We start from the raw sequence: 20000 nt of genomic DNA on the forward strand, positions 1-20000 counted from the left end.
AGTGATTGGTAACACCCAATTGGATTTTTCAGGCAATGTATATGTGCATCTATAAAACAGAAGCTTAAAGGAAATGTATCATTAAGACAACTATTTTCAATGTGCTCTCTAGGGATATATGAACTTGGTAGGTATTTCAGGATCTAAAACAGTTCCCACTTAGGTAGACTCTGCATGTCCATGAATTACAAGGACAGATATTCATTTGAATATACCGGTCTGTCCTTCCTTACCTTTCATCTTGGCTCAGCATATCCAGGGATGGCCGCCTTCTTAACCACTTAATGACCGGTAGATTTTCCATTTTTTTCTCCCAACCTTCCCAAAGCCATCACTTTTTTATTTTTCCATTCACATAGTCTTATGAAAGCTTGTTTTATGTGGGACAAGTTGGAAGAAAATTCAAAATGGCTGTAATGCAAGGCACCAACGAAACAGACCAGTGAGGATGAAGTCAAAGGGGTTTATTAACAAAATAAACAAAGTCCAGGTAAACTTCACTGGGCAAATATCAGGCAAACAAAAAATGAAGAAAAAGCCAGAAGTAGTCCCGATCCGTGCATAAGTCTCTGTGCAACTTGCCAGGTGAACGGATGCGTCACGGAAAGTCCCGGGTCCTGGGTCCCACTGGAATGGACGGAGTCCCAGCAAACTTCAGTCAGGATATCAGTGGGCACTGACCAACCTGGGAGGCCACCTTTTATGTGCCTGTTAACAAATCCCAGGGCGCCAAGTGTCCAATCCCCATGAGTAATGATCCTGCTCTACACCTGTGTACAAGGCTTTGGTCGGTCATTATTCAATTAGACCAATGCCGGCCCCTTAATCTGCTTTGAACTTGCGGCCAGGTGCTATACGTAAGTACGTGCGACCGCTGAGAGAGTGCGCGAGCGCGTCGACATGGACACCGGAATGGAATCCGCAATAGGCACCGGAGACAAGCTTGGCCACAGCGTACTGCCACTAGCCCGGCCAAGCTGTCCCCGAAGGCCATGCAGTCTTCCCCTCCAGCGCACATGCGAACGCATCCCCGCGTCGGTTCACAAAGGGATCGGAGCTGGTGTATCAATGGAGACACGTAACCTGTCCCGCAGCTCCACGAGGACCCTTTTTGGTCACACCGGAGTGCGAGACAGGTGAGGATCTTACAATGGCGGGGAATAATAAAAAATAAACACAATTCGGCCACAGTTTTATAGGTTTGTTTTTACAGCATTTCCTTTGTGGTAAAACTGATCAGTTACTTTCATTCTACGGATCAATGCAATTACAACCACATTTTAATAGTCTTTCTTGTATTTTCAAAAACTTTTGGAAAAACAAATTTTTTCTGTGCATCACAATATTCTTAACCCCATAACTTTTATTTATTTTTATGTGTACGCAGAGCTAATTTTTGCAGGGCTATCTGTAATTTTCATTGATACCATTTTGGGGTGTGTATGACTTTTGATTACTTTATTTATTTATTTATTTATTTTTGTGGGAGGCAAAGTGACCAAAATACAGCAAATCGGCTGCTTTGACTTTTTTCCATTTTGCCATTTGTCGTATAGTATAAATATTGTTATATTTTATTAGTATGGGTGTTTTTGCACTCAGTGATTCCCATCATGTTTATTTTTTTTACTTATTTATGTATTTTTAATTTTGGGGAAAGGGGGAGACTTGATTTTTTTCTATTTTTTATTTTGTAAAATATTTTTTTAAACTTTTCTTTTGTTTTACACTTTTCAATAGTTCCAATAGAGAACTATAACAAGTAATCATTAGATTGCTTCTCTCATAGACTCCAATGCATTAGCATCAGAGTCTATGACAATTACACTAAGTTCCTATGGAACCCTGCCACAGGCAGGCTCTCCTTAGGAACTAATGTGCGGCAGCCTCCTGTCACACAAGAGGACAGAGGCTGCTGAACAGTGCATCCGGCGCCACCTATCCTTACTAGGAGGAGCCAGTGCAGGGCCAGGAGCGTGTGCTCCTGGTTTTTGACCACCCAGATGCCGTGATCACATTTGACCATGGTATCTGAGTGGTTAAATGTGTGCGAGCGACATTATTGTCGATCATATACATTAGCCCCGGGTGCCTGCTGTTTAAAAAAGCAGACACCCGGCAGCTATGGTGCCTGCTGTGCTCGTGAGCAGGTGCCATAATTAAAGTCCCAAACACTGACGTATATACACTCGTAGATTAGTTGAGAACAGGTTAAAAAAAACTGATTTCGCAATGTTGTGTCACAAGATGTCTATTCTGTATGTGTCTATGTCTGACCACTTAATGGTTGCGCTGTGAATTGCTGCCTGTTAAGCCTTTTGCTGGCATTCTGCAATATTGAAATGAATTTGATTAATGAGAAATTTCTTAACCAAATTCAAGCTAAAGTAAATTTATTCAATATGTAAGAGAGAATCTAAATCGCACATCCTCATTACTATGCTTTTGATATAACAACTGTTTAAATTTCCAGCATGATAAAACATGGCTTTACAGCACTATTATCAATAAATATAACCTTATGCTATGCACAATTAGGAGGCATTAGTATACAGTTTGATCAAAGAGCATAGGCCCACTTACCGCGACAAGGTCGCCTCTTCAAGTGGGGACCTACTCTAACTTTGTCGCGGCACTGTGCAGCGACCATCGCGTCCCCACACCGCTCCAGCAGGCAATGGGACCCAGCAGCCACACAGCCACTCAAGCTAAAGTAAAGATTGGACATCTGTATGGCATGTACTACTACACTGCGGTGACTGCAGGAGAAGTATATCACTGGCGGCACCTTCCACAGATGATCGCCAGAGGTTTCAGAAGCCAAACTCATGGCAAGCATTTCAAGCATGGGTTTGAAACAGAAAAACTGCAAAGATCTGGAGCCCATAGGTAGTGTGTCATCAGTAATGTGCAAATATCATGAACATCAACTTCGGAGGCACAATTCTTACATGTAAAACTAGCAAAAACATAACTTATTTAACCCTTAAATAAGTGTGTAGCTTTATGTCTGTTTTATACAGCAGAACTGCTAGGGAACTGAAGAAACCAGCATTAGGCAGGCATTGTACTCCTGTGTAGATTAAGATCTGCACAAAGTAGGATAATCGAATGTAAGTTACGACAGGAGGAAATAATATAGTACGCCGCTTCTGCAGACCGTTTCATTGATGTTGGTCCTCATGGGGACCTATACGTGGCCAGTATCATCTGTCTGAAATGAAAGGCCATCATCAATATTAACCGCATTACCAATTAATGGATTCCTATTGAATTTTCAGGGCAGTTAGCGTGCTCAGAGAGAAGAATCCTGAGGTACAATACACTACTCCAGAATTTTAATGAACTGTCTAGACTACATGAGCATGAAACCTATGATGAATCAGATCGGAGTTTATTGGAGGTGCATGCATAAACGTATAATAAACACCTGAGAATAGAATAAAGCGTATCACTGCAGAACCAGTACAGACTTCTGTGTATTTTTAGCAATGGCTAATTGCAGCAGCAGCAGCAATGATTTGGTAAAAGTTGAGATACTGTGTAACTGTATTCATGCATCTGAAATAGATACTGAGTCCCCGCCTTCTTACGTAACATAGATTCTAATATCTAGCCTAGATATGGTAAAAATAGGATAAAGATTTCTTACAGCCTCCCTCCTAAGGAATCATAGCATCACAGCACATGCTCGCCACCTTCTACAATAAAGAAAAGAATGAAATAATACATAAAATTCACACATTAACATTGTCCAGACTGCTTATATTAGCAGTAGTTCTCCAAGGACAAGAAGGATCAGCATGTTAAAAAAGATTGTGCATGATACCAGTGACCTATCCCGAGGATCACCAGTATCAGATCTGCCGGGGGTCCAACACCCCTGCATCCCCGCTGATCAGCTGTTTGAAGAGGCTGCTCGTGCAAGCACTGTGTTCTTCTTAAAGGGGTTCTCCAGGAATTAAGAAAATACTAATATTTTAATATTACTTTATTATAACTATATTCCCAAATACCTATCATTAGTTCTAACGGCTCGTTTTGTCCAGACAGCAATCATCAGGGGAAATAAAATGGCCGCTGTCCTATTAGTACACACAAAACCTGTCTAGCACCCTCTAGCTATGGCCATATTTAAAGACCCGACATACTGTATATGGCGAATGTCGTGAAGGGGTTAATTCTAATTCTTTATCAATTCTTGCGGTAATTAATTATTTCTTTAATAATTAATTCTAATTCTTTATCAAAACTTGTCTACACTGGAATCAAGTACATGTGTGTATATATTATTGTGCTATTTTACTAATTTGATACATTGTTGTCTACCTGCCTTTATTGTTGGTCGCACCTTTGGCACATCTGTCTACACAACTGTATAGACAAACTCCATGTGCAGGTCTCATACCGTGGCCATGCAAATTAAATAAATGTCAAAGCTGTCAATTTAATCAGGATTGGCCAACTATGTAATGTATCTAAGATACTAGGTGAAAAATGCCTGGGTATGTTTGGCTTTAAAGGGAACCTGTCACCATGAAAATGCAGAGTAAGCTGCAGGCAGCATGTTATAGAGCAGGAGGCGCTGAGCAGATTGATATATAGGTTTTGGTAAAAGATTCAGCATAACTTGTCATTTATACATTTACATCCCTGCTCGTTCTGGGCTTTGAAGACAAGGAGACGGTCCTATCAGAGATGACAGCCTTCCCTCCATGACTGTGTATACAGATATAGCTGTCAGTCACTGATAGGACCGTCTCCTGGACTTCAAAGCCCAGAATGAGCAGGGATGTAAATGTATAAATGACAAATTATACTGAATCTTTTCCATAAAACTATATATGAATCTGCTCAGTTCCTCCTGCTCTATAACAGGCTGCCTGCAGATCAGACCCCATGTTCAACATGACAGGTTCCCTTTAACATGTCCTATCCCTACTTCTGTGGGAAATAAGCTGCTGCCATAGGGGTCTGTAAGCAGCTCATCACTTTCTCCCCATTGAGAAAACATATGTGCATGGCTTAGAAGGAATATACTCTATAGTCGGCTCATCATTTCGTTTGGTAGGAGGATCCACTTGTGACAAAGGCTGTAAATAATAATTCTCTCTGAAACGCATAAGCCTAGCAGAAGGGGTTTATTTCTATGCATTTTTGTATTTGTGATTTGCAAATGTTTTGGCTTTTATTCAAGATTACATCTGGTGCTGGATCTCTTCTTGTTCTATACCTTTTACATGAAAAGCTTATTGGTCAATGAACGCTTGTATAATAAGCAGGGGTCTGCTGCCCAGAAACAACGAATCTGTCTGGAGATGAAAGATCACAGTAGCAGTTGCCAGTTCCCATATAGCAGGGATAAGTGCTTTGTGTAAATGCAGCCTTCACCTCCTCTACTGAGCAGGCAGTTATCAGGAATGAACAGTTCACTCCCAAAAATGGCCTTGTCAGTCAGCCTCTGTAAAGTTAAAGGGGTTTTCCGAGAATTTAATACTGATTAGCAGGGGTCTGACACCCGGGACCCCCACCGATCAGCTGTTCGAGAAGGCAGCGGTGCTTACAGTAGCTCAGCACAACCCCATAGAAGTGTATGGGGCTGAGCTGTGATACCAAGCACAGCCGCTATACAGGAGCGCCGATGCCTTCTCAAACAGCTGATCGTCAGGAGTCCCAAGTGTTGGGCCCCCACTGATCCGATACTGATGACCTATCCAGAGGATAGGTCATTGGTATTCAAATCTTGGAAAACCCTTTTAGGTTTATGGTTACTTTCAGAAGTAGTTCATGTAGCCATGTAGCAGCATTAGAATTGGTTCATTGTAATGGATTACTTTATTTCTATAAAAATCACATCTTGACGTTTGCAAATGTTTAGGGTAAATTCACCAACAAATCTAGATTAGCACCAACTGTAACGACAGTCCTGCTGTGCATTACTCTGGTAACCTGCTGTATGTTTCCTTTCCAGACTTATTTAAAGAATGTCTCCCACTGTTCATCTCCAATTGAAGAAAATCGATTTGAAGTTACCTTGCCAATACAGCGTCTTGATTTATTAATGGGCCAATTTAACAATGTGTTGCTGACATCCATTTCAGTCTTCATTCAAGGTGACCTTACCATAGCCAATCTAGGCACATCTGGGGGACGCTTTATACAGGTAAACTCAATCACTACTCATTAGACATTGTGATCCTGATTTTATAGTTATGCAGTTTGAAGCATGCCTAGCCTGTCATCTATTGAGATTATGTTGTACAGCAGAACCGCCTTAGTGCTGTAGCCTTACTACATAATATGCTGTGTTCTTAAATAATAGCACGTTAACATTAACAGCATGTAAAACAGTACAATGATTTTTTGCTATACAGTGATTACATCTTTTTGATTTCACTAGACCATCAGTAGCTCTTTGCACGTTTCTCGGAGACACTGTTGACATGCAACATCAGTCAAAGTGTAGATAACACTTTATCTAGGCATCAGTCTTCAAATTGCCACTAACAGAGCAGCCATTCGTCATCTCATGGGGAAGTTTTAGATTATTGTTTGCAAACAAAAATATGAAGTCACAGTTTTTCACTTCAAAGCAAGAACTGAAATGTCTATGGCTTTTTTTAACTGCAGTTCTAATGTACAGTAAGCAGCAGACATCTCAAGCTTTCTCCTTCTTCTCCAGATGTAGCACTGTACCCGGTGGAACTTCTCCAGATGTACATGGAACCTATGTGGAAGTATTTGATTAACTAAATACAGGCCCAATGATTATAGGGGTTGTCCTGCCATTTATATTGATGACCTATCGTCAGGATAAGCCATCAATATCTGATAGGCGGGGCACCCCCACTGATCAGCTGTTTGAAGAGGAGACGGCCCTCCATGCAGCCCTCCTGTTCATTACACTGCATGTTGGAAGTGCAGTGTAATGGAAAGTTCTCGCTGTATTCACTTGAATTGAGCGATTACTTGTAATTACACTACGCCGCCGATCAACAGGAGACGACACATGGTGTAATGAACAGGAAGCTGCTCACACATTGAGTGACGGCTCCTCTTCAAACAGCTGATCGGTGGCGGTGCTGGCAGTCAGGCCCCCGCTTATCAGATATTGATGACCTATCCTGACAAATGGCAGGACAAACCCTTTAGGATCCAGGAGTCTTGTAGACTCTTTAACAAGCTTTTTGCACTAGATGTTGGAGCATGCACCCTCTGTGAGAGGAGTACTCAAGTACTTCTTGTACAGGTCCACATACCTGGGTATGATGTAGTGTGAAGGTTTAAGCAGCAAAACAATTTTAAGGAGAGACAACACCAATGTTTTGTAGTGCTGTAGCAATTTTTTTTTTCATAATAAGCCACACCCCTGTCTGCCAACCACACGGTAATAGTGCCCCCTTATTGCCTCCCCACATAATAAGAATGTCCTCTTAATGCCACCTAACAATATTGATGCCCCCTTAGTGCCCCTCGGACAGTATGATATCCCTTTTGTGCCCCCACAGAGTATGATGCACCCTTAGTGCCCCCCTCAAAGTAGGGTGACTCTAAGTGCTTGCTCACAGTAGGATGTCCCCTAAGTGCCCTCTCACAACAGGGCGATCCCTTGTTGCCCCCAGATAATATGAACCCCCCTCCAAGTACCCCCTCACAGAAGGATGATTCCTTAAGTTCCCCACACACAGAATGAGGCCTCTTTAAGTGTCCCCAACACAAAGTGATGTCCTCTAAGTGCCCCCTTACACATTATGATGTCCCCTTAAATGCCCACCATACAGAGTGATACCCCCTTAAGTGGCCCCCACACAGTTTGCTGCTCCCCTCAGGTGCCCCCACACAGTGTGATGATACATTAAATGCCCACACACAGTATGATGCTCCCTTAAGTGGCCCCCACACAATATGATGTTTCCTTAAGTGACCACCAATTCAGCGATGCTCTCTAAGTGCCCCCCACTCACAGTTATGCCCCCGTCATAGAGTTATGCCGACTTAGGTGCCCCACACACACACAGAGTGATGCCTCCCTCATAGCGTTATGCCCCCTGAGATGACCCCCCACACACATAGTGATGACCTCCACACACTTAAGCCCCTGAACAGGGTTATGCCCCATTAGAGGGCCCCCACCCAGCTAAGCCCACTATATGACCCCCGTTTCAAAGCTATGCCCACTTAAGTGCCTCTAGTTATAATACATACCTACCTCATGTTTTCCTTACAAACAGAGCAGAACACGTCTGCACCGCTCTGTGCTGCTCTGTCTGTGGCTCAGCGCAGCAGGCATGACAATGTCACTACTTCGCGTGCTTCTGCCTGCTCTGCTCAGCTAAGAGAACTGTATGTCAGCTCACTTAGCTTAGCGGAGCAGGCAGAAGCAGGAGCCCGCTCCGCTCAGCTAATCCTGGCATAGTACATGGGTACAGGGTACTCATGTGCTATGCCAGCAGTTAGTAAGGCCCTTTTCACACGAGCAAGAATTCCGCGCGGGTGCAATGCATGATGCGAACGCATTGCGTCCGCACGGAATCCGGACCCATTCATTTAAATGGGTCTGTGTACATGAGCGGTGGTTCTCACGCATCACTTTTGCTTTGCATGAAAATCGCAGCATGTTCTATATTCTGCTATTTTTACGCAATGCTGGCCCTATAGAAGTGAATGGGGCTGCGTAAAAATTTTCATGGATGGTTGCTAAGAAATGTTGTTTGTAAACATTCGGTTTTTTATCACGCGCGTGCAAAACGCAGTAAATCGCATTGCACCCGCGCGATAAAAACTGAATGCGATTGCAAGCAAAACTGAATGGCTTTGTTTGCGAAATCACGCATCTGGACATAATCCGGACACGCTCGTCTGCAAGGGGCCCAATAGTCCAGGGAGCACGCGCAGGAGCAGCAATGAGCGCTCCTGCCCATACTCCGTGCACAGCTGCGGCCCCATTCATAAAATGAGTACTCCGCACTCCGTACACCGCTGACAGCTCAGCAGTGTAGCGAGAACTGATTTTTAGCGCACCAGTGAATGGTGCACTTTAGGGGTGAAAAAGTATGGTAAAAATAGAAAACTAATAAATAAAGTATATTAGAAAAAGATTTTTTAGGGGGTTAGGGACAACATATTAAAAGTTAGTACAAAACTTTAGTTACTCTTTAATCATTTAATATACTGGTTAAAGTGCAGTGAAGGGGAAGTCTCTCTATAAAATTCTGAACCTATACACAAGTGTATGATAAGTGTATCAGATTTTGAGTTTATTCAATGCTGTGTAGCTGAATTTCACTATGTTAAAGATGAGAAAAAATTCATTATTTCTAAAGTAGGACAGATGTTTTTAGTGAGAAGCCTGAAGTTCTGAATAGTGGTGTATGCAGTGAGAAGTTTTTAGTGAGAAGCCTGAAGTTCTGAATAGTGGCGTATGCAGTGAGAAGTTTTTAGTGAGAAGCCTGAAGTTCTGAATAGTGGTGTATGCAGTGAGAAGTTTTTAGTGAGAAGCCTGAAGTTCTGAATAGTGGTGTATGCAGTGACAAGTTTTTAGTGAGAAGCCTGAAGTTCTGAATAGTGGTGTATGCAGTGAGAAGTTTTTAGTGAGAAGCCTGAAGTTCTGAATAGTCGCGTATGCAGTGAGATGTTTTTAGTGAGAAGCCTGAAGTTCTGAACAGTGGCGTATATGCAGTGAGATGTTTTTAGTGAGAAGTCTGAAGTTCTGAATAGTGGTGTATGCAGTGAGATGTTTTTAGTGAGAAGCCTGAAGTTCTGAATAGTGGCGTATGCAGTGAGATGTTTTTAGTGAGAAGCCTGAAGTTCTGAACAGTGGCGTATATGCAGTGAGATGTTTTTAGTGAGAAGCCTGAAGTTCTGAATAGTGGCGTATGCAGTGAGATGTTTTGGCTAAACAAGTGTTAGGGCTTGTCTCCTGCTCACAGCTTTTTACTAGACGGTGTGAATATGACAAAGCAGACGGGTAATATAGTTCTTGAGGCAGCTGCCAAGCAGAAAGCGGAAAAGAGAAACAATTTCACTTCCTTCCTATGCTGGGACTTGGTGAAAAGCTTTTCATGCTAGTTTTTTTCAGAAACGTTGCAGCTGTTTGAGCCTCTCACATTGTTAGGTTCCAGGCTGGGGCTGGGAAATAGTGCTCGGAGTCCAGCTGTTGGGTGCAATGTGAATCAGGTATTTTACAATGGATGTGTTTCTGGAAAGTGTAAAAACGAGCAGCGTTGCCAGTTAATATCACTTCTCCACTGTGTAAGAATGTCAGCAAGGTAATTAGATATTTCACAGAAATATGAAAGGCATGTCAGGGTTTATTTCATGATGAACTTGTTAAATTGTAGACTGGGTCGCTTGCTATAAAGTAGCGGTTGTGTTCATTATGCACGAGAACCAGAGCATGAAGACTCAAGAATTGTGAAATTGCAGACATATGACAGCTTTTCCTTATATAATAAACTTTGTGGAAACCTTTAAACTTGATATCATAACCAAAGACTGGCCCTATGCCTTCTGTTCAACGATTAATGAGTATAATGGGTTTTTAATACTGCTAAATATATATGTGGTCATTTATTAAGACCGGCGATTTATACTCTTGCGCTGGTGGTGGATGCTCCTAAATTATGTAAAGGTGCAAGCGTCTACATAACTTAGGCTACTTTCACACTAGCGTTTTAGTTTTCCGGTATTGAGATCCGTCATTGGGGCTCAATACCGGAAAAAAAATGCTTCAGTTTTGTCCCCATTCATTTGTCAATGGGGACAAAACTGAACTGAACAGAACGGAATGCACCAAAATGCATTCCGCTCCGTTTAGTTGCCTTCCCAGACCGGAGAGCAAACCGCAACATGCTGCGGTTGCTTTCCGTTCTGGGATGAAGAGCAAGACGGATCTGTCATGACCCCCAATGCAAGTCAATGGGGACGGATCCGTTTTCTCTGCCACAATCTGCCACAATAGAAAACGGATCCGTCCTCCATTGACTTTCAATAGAGTTCATGATGACGGATCCGTCTTGGCTATGTTAAAGATAATACAACCGGATCCATTCATAACGGATGCAGATGGTTGTATTATCAGTAATGGAAGCTTTTTTTCTGAACCCTGCCGGATCCAGCAGAAACACTAGTAGCCTTAGGCGCATGTTCCGGAGGCGTACATCAAGCGTCCCTTGCTGGCGTAGATATAAGCCAATTTTTTATGCAAAAACTGGACATCTTTTTGCTCTGCCACGATGTGCTCTCAGTGTCCGGCCAAATAGGTTTCAAAATAAAAAATACATAAAATTATTTTCTGCCCAAAAATATCTGTGACCTCTGAATATCTTTTCTGTTTTTCAGGTTGTCGTTTCTCGTTCTAGCCATGCTAAACCCCATGTTAATATTCCACTTGATCAACATCCTGTTTCTCTAACAGTAGTTATTAAAGAAACATCCACGGATAATGGCTACATGTTAGTTAGCACAGGAATGAAGGTAAGACTTCTTAGGATTGACTATTACTATTGTATGCATAATATAACGGTATATATAGTATATATGGTTTGGGTTAATAATGATTGTTGGCATCACTAAAACTTAGTAATGGATATAAAATACATTGCGATTGATCTGTACACGTCTGGACAAAATGTTTTATTCAAGAGATATTTTCTTTGCTATATCGGATTGTAGTTATACAGTTCACATTATCTCATACTGTAGGGCACCAATTTCTATACTTAAAAGGGTTGTCCAGGATTTTGATATTGATGGCCTATGAAATCAGAGGAATACAAAGGTCCAGTAGAACTCCCTAGACTTCCATGGGTTTTGTATTAGAGCCCTGTACATGGAGGTTGTATAGAGTTCCTTGCATGAGATCACATTCTTTATTGTCTGAGGTCAACAGGAATACGGAACCATTTTACTGTCAATGCAGAAGGTCACATGGAACACAGAGGGAAAAACAAACTTCTACCAAAAAATATATTTATTGCAACCTTTGGAGGATGGATATAGATTACATAGAATCCTGTGTTTTCATGTCAAGCACACGGATTAGCCATGTCACTGACTGCAGAACACATTTATTAATTTCTATGTATATATATATGTATTGCAGATAATGAAAGTTCCATTAACAGGCCTCGGGTGCGAGCAGCAAAGGTCCTGCAGCAGTTGCATCTCAAGCCCTGCATATATGAAGTGTGGCTGGTGCAAAGATCATTGCTCCACAAGAAAGGATTGTTCAAATAACGAATGGACTCAAGAAATCTGCTCTCCAGTCGTGAGTAAGGTAAAGAATTTGATGAGTATACGAAGTTGCTTACATGGGGCACAACAATGGTAAATTTTGAATTGACCCAACTATTATCAAGGTTTTAATTGTTTGGTATTAGTTGTAGATAATTTCCTCGGCTGTTACGTGTTTCCCAGTTTAGGAAATAATCTGTGTTACTAACCCAGATAAGACTCATAAATTACTGGACTCTGAAAACTAGAATTACACCGCCCTCTGACATAAGGATCCGCACTGGAAACAGGCATGTAATGAACTGTTCATTTTGGAATCCTTAGCTGTCGGAGTAAACAGCTGAAGAGTCAAATCTGCAAAAACATCTTTTCTCGGCTCATGTACGGTATATGTTGGGACATGGCTCATATGTGGCAGGCTTACACTTGCAGTTTTAATATCATGCAATATTTTGCTCGTGTTGATTTAGGGTTGTTTCGATACCAAAATCTTGATTCGGTTTCTATACCATAAAAAAGTATTGCAATACTTGATACCACGTGAAAAAAATAAAAACACCAAAAGAAGCCACGTGCGTTCCACATTTTATGGAACGTCCGGCCCATAATCAAACAGTTCTATCCTATTTTTGGGGGGACAAGGCGACAAAAAAAAATGGCGAATCATGCAGTTTTTTTTTTTTTCTGTTACAGCGTTCACTGCATAGGAGATTTTTTTTAGATTTTAATAGTTTGGACTTTTCGGACATGGCAATATATAATATGTTTATTTATTTATTGTTTATATTTTATATGTAAAATTGGGAAAGGGGGTGATTTATACTTAATATTTTGGTGTTTTTTTTAACTTTTTTTAAACTATTTCCCCCCCTTAGGGGCTAGAACCTGGGATCTTTTAATCCCTTGTCCTATCACCCTAATAGAGCTCTATTAGTGTGAATAGGATCTCACACTCTCCCTGCTGCCCTGTGCATAGTGCACACAGCAGCAGGGAGCTTACCATGGCAACAAGGACTTCAGTGGCGTCCTGGCTGCCATGGTAACCGATCGGAGCCCCAGGATTACACTGCCACTGCACCATCAGAACTGCCACTGCACCACGAATGAGGAGGAGGGGAGAGGTGACCCTGTGGCCTACTGCCACCAATGATTTTAATACTGGGGGGGTTGAGGGGGGCACACTGCACCACAAATGATTTTAATACTGAGGAGGAGGGAGGGCCTACTGCGCCACTAATGATAATTAATGTTTAATACAGGAGGCTGGGTCCGGGCAGCAGAATCACATAGCCATCACCCAGCCACTATGACAGGAAGCCGCGATCAGCGGTAGTTAACCCCCAGGGGTAACTTTATTAACTAAGTAGCAGGACATGTAGGACATACATGGGGGATGTCCCTGCACTTACTATTATTTCTGGGCGCTGCTCCTTTGCGTCGCTGTGGCTTCCATTACAGTCTCCCGCTCTGTATGCTAAGGAGGAAGGAGTTTTTTTTTTTCCCTGGCTGTGACGTTCTGTGCTGCGATTGGACAGCGCTACAGGGAGAAGGAACTCCCAAGGATAAAAGCTGATGTCTCCACTCTGGTGTACCGATGCTGTTACTTATCATACAGCGCGGGAGACTTTAACGGGGGCCACAGCGGGGCATGCCCTACATGTCCTGCTACTTAGCTAATAAAGTATGGACCCATTAAAGGTCCTCTTGTTAACTTTCATTGGTGGCACAGTGCGCCCTCCCCTCCTCCGCCCCTCTCTCTCCTCATTGGTGGCAGCGGTGGCACAGGGGGAGGGAGAGAGTGACTCCTTCTCCCCTGTACTGCTAAGGGAACATGGCGCGCGCTGAGAGCAGCGTGCTCCATTCTCTGTCATACTAGACTGCGCAGTAGCGCATCCTAGTATCGAAAAATGTCAAATCCCGGTATCGAGGTCGATAACGGACAAAAGTATTAAATGGGGATTGTTATTATCCATATTGCTACCATTACTGCCTATATTCATTTTTCCATCACATTATACGCTGCTCGTATCCATGGTTACGACCACCCTGAAATCCATCAGCACTGGCCATGCTTGCACACTATAGAAAAAACCACTGGCCTCTTTGGCGGCTGGGATCGTGGGAGCGCACATAGGCTGGTGCTTTTTCCTATAGTGTGCAAACACGACCACCACTGATGGATTGCAGGGTGGTCGTAACCATAGAAATGAGCAGAGTATAATGTGATGGAAAAATGAAACAAGCCAGGAAAGGAAGCAATATGGATACAATACATTAGTAAGTGCCTTGTATTAACTTTCTCTACATGTTAAATGCTATTTGCTGAAGTGACACAACCCCTTTAAACAATTCCTGTAGTTATGAGCAAGCCAATTTATTCACCATAATGAGTTCTTGACCTGCGAGGGGCTGTCCCCGCTGCTGACGAAGCTTTCTCCTCTTGCATGAATGACAGGGCCAGACATCTCAATCTCGTGCCTGAGCAGCTGATTCCGTATCGTGGCGCAGGAACAATCACTGCTCCAGAGGCAGAAGCAGAGCCTCTGTGCTTGCTGTGCTACTCGGAGCAGCAGTGCAGGCACAAGATTGTTAGTCAAGTGGCAGGGGGGAGCCTCTTCAGCAGCAGTGACAGCTCTTCACTATAATATATACTTTTTTTTGTAGACCATGGCTGATGTGTGCCATTGTATGTCTTCATAGTGGCATATCTTAGAGCCTTCTATCAGAACTATGTGTTAGGGAGTACTCCCAACATATATTCATCGAAGTAAGGCTCTGAAGAGATGTGACCATAGTTTTAGTGTAATGATCAGCCCCAATACTGCAATAAGGTCTATAGGGCACTTTATTTAGAGTACGTTGGTAAGAGTCAAGTGAGTCCTGAAATGTATGAAGGCATTCTATGGAGCCTAGAGAGGTGGGTTCAAGTATTGCACCCATATTATAGCCAAATAAAGCAGACCTAACATGAAGTATCAGAATGTGCATAACTAGGTGCATTTACACTGCGCAGGCTAGCGGAGAATTATCGTGAATTCCCAACAATCACCTGCTCGTGAGTGGGGGTGAAGCTTACAATTTCATTGTTTCTGGACATCAGATCGCTGTTCACACAGCACAATCTGCTGCCCAGAAACGATGGTGGAGGTGTCTGCACCAAACATCATTTCATCCGATGAATAAGCATTTTGCTCATTCATCGGGTGATCTGCGTCACCTTTACACGTGTAGATTATCGTGAGCTGACATTCATAGGAACATTCATTCCCTTTAATCTGCCCGACAATTGCGCAATTTAAGTGCGCCTTCAAATTTGCATGTTATCTGGGTCATCCAAACTAAGTTTGTTTGCATTTAATATTCCTGTACACGATAGGCAAGTTAAACTGCCATGTAAAAGCATTCATGTTTATGTATGCCATATTTAAGAGCATTTTCACATTGGCAATGGATGTAATTAAATGAGATAGATTTCCCAGAGCCCACGCCCAAGTTTTTATGCTTTCTCTTATTTACAGTTTTAGACTATTTTTATTCATGTGAATGTATTTAATTAGATCCATTTCTAGATGTGGAGAAAATGATTCATGTAAGTAGAGATATCATTTCAAGTGCCAATTCATTAAACGGACTGCTTATATATAATGCATCTGTCACATGGAGATGACAGGAGGATTTTACTTGTTTTTCTCTTATAGTATTTTTCTCTTACATTCAGTTACTTCAAGCTAATTAATTGAAGAGTTTCAAGTAATAGCACTGGAAAGCTTTTTACTACAGAAGTAAAAGGGGTTATCTGGGAATCTGATATTGATGAGCCTATGAGCATAGGTCATCAATATCAGATCGGCGGCGATCAGCTATTTGAAGAAGCCGATGCATTCACCTGAGTTCTGGTGACCACCATGACCTCCTCACAGTTTATCAAGCACTGCACCGTAAATTGTATAGTGGCTGTGCTTGGTATTGCATCTCAGCCTCATTCATTGGAATGGGACTGAGCTGCACCTAGGCCACGTGACCGATGTACAGTGACGTCATTGGCCTTGGAAGAGGTCTAAGTGCTCATGGAGCACAGTGGACTCTTCGAACAGCTGATCAGCTAGAGTTCAGGACTTTGTAATAATTGTTAAAAGAGTATTTATTGCTATAAAGCAAGGTCAAGCTCTGCACCAGCTGTGACCCAAGGGTGTCCATACCAAAGAGGCAGACTATGGGGCTGATACTGGGCCCTGATGAGAGGGATTCTAGCTCGAGTTGGTCCTATCCTCTTTGCTATTAGGTGGTAATAACTTTTGTGCAACTCTTCTCTCCAGAATTATTAACATATGATGAAATAGTCCAGGGGTTATCGGAAGCATAAAGAGGGCAAACCTGGAGACTCTGATAGGGGACCCATTCTGATCTTTTGTATGGGGTCCCCTCTCTTCTGTGAATTCCAGTGCTCAGACATGTCATAACATAGTCAACATATTTTAGTCTAAATATCACCATAAATATAATGATGTCCCAAAAATAGCAAAAGCATAGCAGTTCTTACATACCAAGAGAAATGAAAGAGAATTGAGTTTGTAGATGTGTTTAGCCTATAAAAAATAAATGCTTTTAGCTGCTTGATAAATATGATACAAGTCACCCAAGAGAGGGCCCAGGGCCCTTTTACTCCAGCTTTTAATTAACAATGTATTGATAAATGTACCCATTGTGTTTTCCTTGGACTTTTCAGAGTGTGAAATTTACCAGTATATAATATTGTTTCCCGGGAATCACAGAAATTCCCACAAATACGGATGTTTTGGTCAAGATGCGTTAGAAAAAGGAATTTCTTTTTTTACAAATTTGATAAATTTGATAATACCTGATTGCTAGAACAAGGAGAAAGGAGCGCTCACATTCAGCACTCTCTCCTCACTGCCGAAGACTGGCTGAATAGAAAGTCTATGAGACAATCACATATCCATCTCCTGCATTGAGGAGAGAGCAGTCTGTGTGAGCACTTCGTCTCAGCACTCAGAACCCCACCAATCAAAACTTTTAATATGTCACTATAACATGAAGTACAGGTACACTCTAAATAGCCATGGACCAGTTCCAATGATATCAATGTATTAGTGAGTTTTTAGTTATGCATTCTCCTATTCCATTTACATGTTAGTTGTGAGTAAATAGCTGTGGCGCTTTGTTATAAAGTCTGAACTATTACCACAGTGTATTTTATTATAGCTCTTTACATAACTGCCTAGTCTTACACACAAAAGTAGCAATATGTAGACACACAAAAGAATTCATGCATGTAGCTGCATTACACATCCATGGTGAACTCACCTGTGCCTCCAATTTTCTGATTTTATGCAACCATATTCCATGGATGGTTTCCAATTAACACAAACCTCAAGGTCGGTTATTAGAGGAAACATTGTCCTAAGAGGTAAATAATGAATATACATGTTTGTTCCAGTAGAAAAAAAAAACTAAAATGGGTTATTATGGAATAATATAATTAGTGTCACACTGTCTGTATGTAATATTTATTAGAAGACTTTTGCTGTCTATGTTGTCTTTGCTTTGCCTGTGTTAGACATTGTAGCATGTAAAAAACCAAGGATGACATTCAGAGATGTGTGCTTTCAAGTACCTTTAGCTTCATCATTAGTAGTTATGTACTTTATTTATCGCTTTATAAGATGCACCTGATGATAAGACACACCTAGGTTTTAAAGGAGGAAAATAAGGGAAAAAAAATATTTTCATCAGACCTCAGTACAGACCCCAGTCTTCATCAGACCCCCAATCTTCATCAGACTTCAGACCAGACCCCCATATCACACCTCAGATTAGATCACCATATCAGACCTGAGATAGGACCCCCATATCAGACCTCAGATCAGACCCCCATATCAGAACTCCAATCAGATCCCAGTATCAAACCTCAGATTAGACTCCCATTAGACCTCAGATCAGAAACCCATCAAAGACAAAATATGTATGCAATCAGGACATGTGCAGTGCGGCACCTGAAGGAATACCAGGGAGCAGTGAGTACAGCCCTAGCAGTGCTTCACTCATCGCTCCCCGAGCCTCCTGCATTACTAGTGAGCGCTTCCGTAATAGAAGTGCTCAATAATATTCGTTTTATAAGACACACTGACTTTTTTCCTCCACTTTTGGGGGGGGAAAAGTGCATCTTATAAAGTGAAAAATTCGGTAACTCCAAATATAAGATTTCAATTAATTGCACAAAGATGGATAACCATGAAATTGGACCAGGAGATGTTGCTTTATGTATCATGTAGTTTGCTACCCTGATTATCACAAAGAGCCATTGTCTCATATTCTCTTCATAACTTAAGTTCACCACCAAATGGAGAATATTATGGCTCTTATCTATTCAAAAATACAAACAATACCAAACAGCTTTTCTATAAAGAGGAAACACGACCGATCATTAGAATTAGTGGTTTATTGTAGAGTTTTATGGCTAGTTTTGATAGTTACAGCCATAGAAGGTTTCCAACTTGTATAAAGCAACTTTACAATATTTGTAGTATAAATCTACAAAAAAGTAACCTTTTAGCTAGAAATGGCTTGTGCTTATCTTTTATAGCATGATGTATTCTTCTTCATTTAAATACACAAGCAAAATGACATCAATGCAAGCTGTAGACAGCGGAGCATTGTGTGAGCTCAGAAGGCTGTTACACAGTTTTAGCTCTGTCTAACAGGTTTGCTGGCAGAAGAGAGATAAACCTCTGACCTTATGCTGAATTTCAACAAAAGCTTCAGAGCTGAATGGAGAAAATAATGTCATGTACCAGAAATCTGTTTATAGGTAGTATATACCAATAAACTGTCTCTCTTATATGGAGAGACAGTCAACCATGTATGTAGATTTGACCTGGCAAATGTGAATGACACTACAGTTTAGAGCAAAAGTTCATCTTGCTATTGTAAAATCTCTTGACCCTGTTCTCAAACATCATACTTAAAGAGAACCTGTCACCAAAAAATGCAATGCAATCTGAAAGCACCATGTTATAGAGCAGGAGGAGCTGAGCAGACGTAGCAACATTTGGTGGACCAACTAGTTATTAGGTTTTGGAGACAATTACTTTTTACATAGACAATATAGGTTTTGAATAAATCTTCAATAAATGGAATGATCATTTTAAAGCTGAAACATTCAAATGTGTCGAATCAGCAGAAATAGAAGAAATCATTTGAGGGGCAAATTCTTATATTATTATTATATTTTGGACTAAATTGTTATATTACTCATTTTGGTCCCTTTTTACCTATGTTGTTAAAGAACAATATAATGCCTCATAATGACATGTTTGTATTTTTCCCACCATTGTTGTCATTTTAACACAATTTACAATATGGAAAAAAAGCCTTTCCTTTAATAATTGTCACTGCACAGCTTGGCATATTTCACTATTTCTATTACCGAAAGAATAGGAGGCAAACAAAGTTCAGAGGAATAATGGCCGTATGTAGTGTGTGCAAAGGAATCAGAATATGTTTCTTGTTCTGCATACACCTAATTGAGCTGAACGTGTTTAGGACTTCCTTCCATGCAATTCATTGTTCCCAAAATGTCTTTTCAGGTTACAGACATTAATTGTGCAGTTTCATAAATGCAAATAAATATGAAATGGTTGCTGTACAGAAATCTGTCTATCTATCTATTTCTATCTGTTTATCTAATATCAATCTACAACCCGCAATTCTAAAATAGTTGGGACACTGTGTAAAATTTAAAGGGG

At 41.3% G+C, this 20000-nt stretch overlaps 1 protein-coding gene across 3 annotated transcripts in view; it reads left to right on the forward strand.

The window, feature by feature from the left end:
- The window catches only part of MET (MET proto-oncogene, receptor tyrosine kinase), a 137209-nt gene that overhangs the window by 58595 nt on the left and 58614 nt on the right, over positions 1–20000 (forward strand). For all 3 annotated transcript variants that reach the window (XM_040411368.1, XM_040411377.1, XM_040411384.1), the window contains 3 exons: positions 5972–6163; positions 11341–11475; positions 12104–12277. In XM_040411368.1, coding sequence (XP_040267302.1) covers positions 5972–6163; positions 11341–11475; positions 12104–12277 — 501 coding nt within the window. The remainder of the gene's footprint in view (positions 1–5971; positions 6164–11340; positions 11476–12103; positions 12278–20000) is intronic.

This window comes from Bufo bufo, chromosome 1, assembly GCF_905171765.1.
Source record: "Bufo bufo chromosome 1, aBufBuf1.1, whole genome shotgun sequence".
Classification (NCBI taxonomy): Eukaryota; Metazoa; Chordata; class Amphibia; order Anura; family Bufonidae; genus Bufo; species Bufo bufo.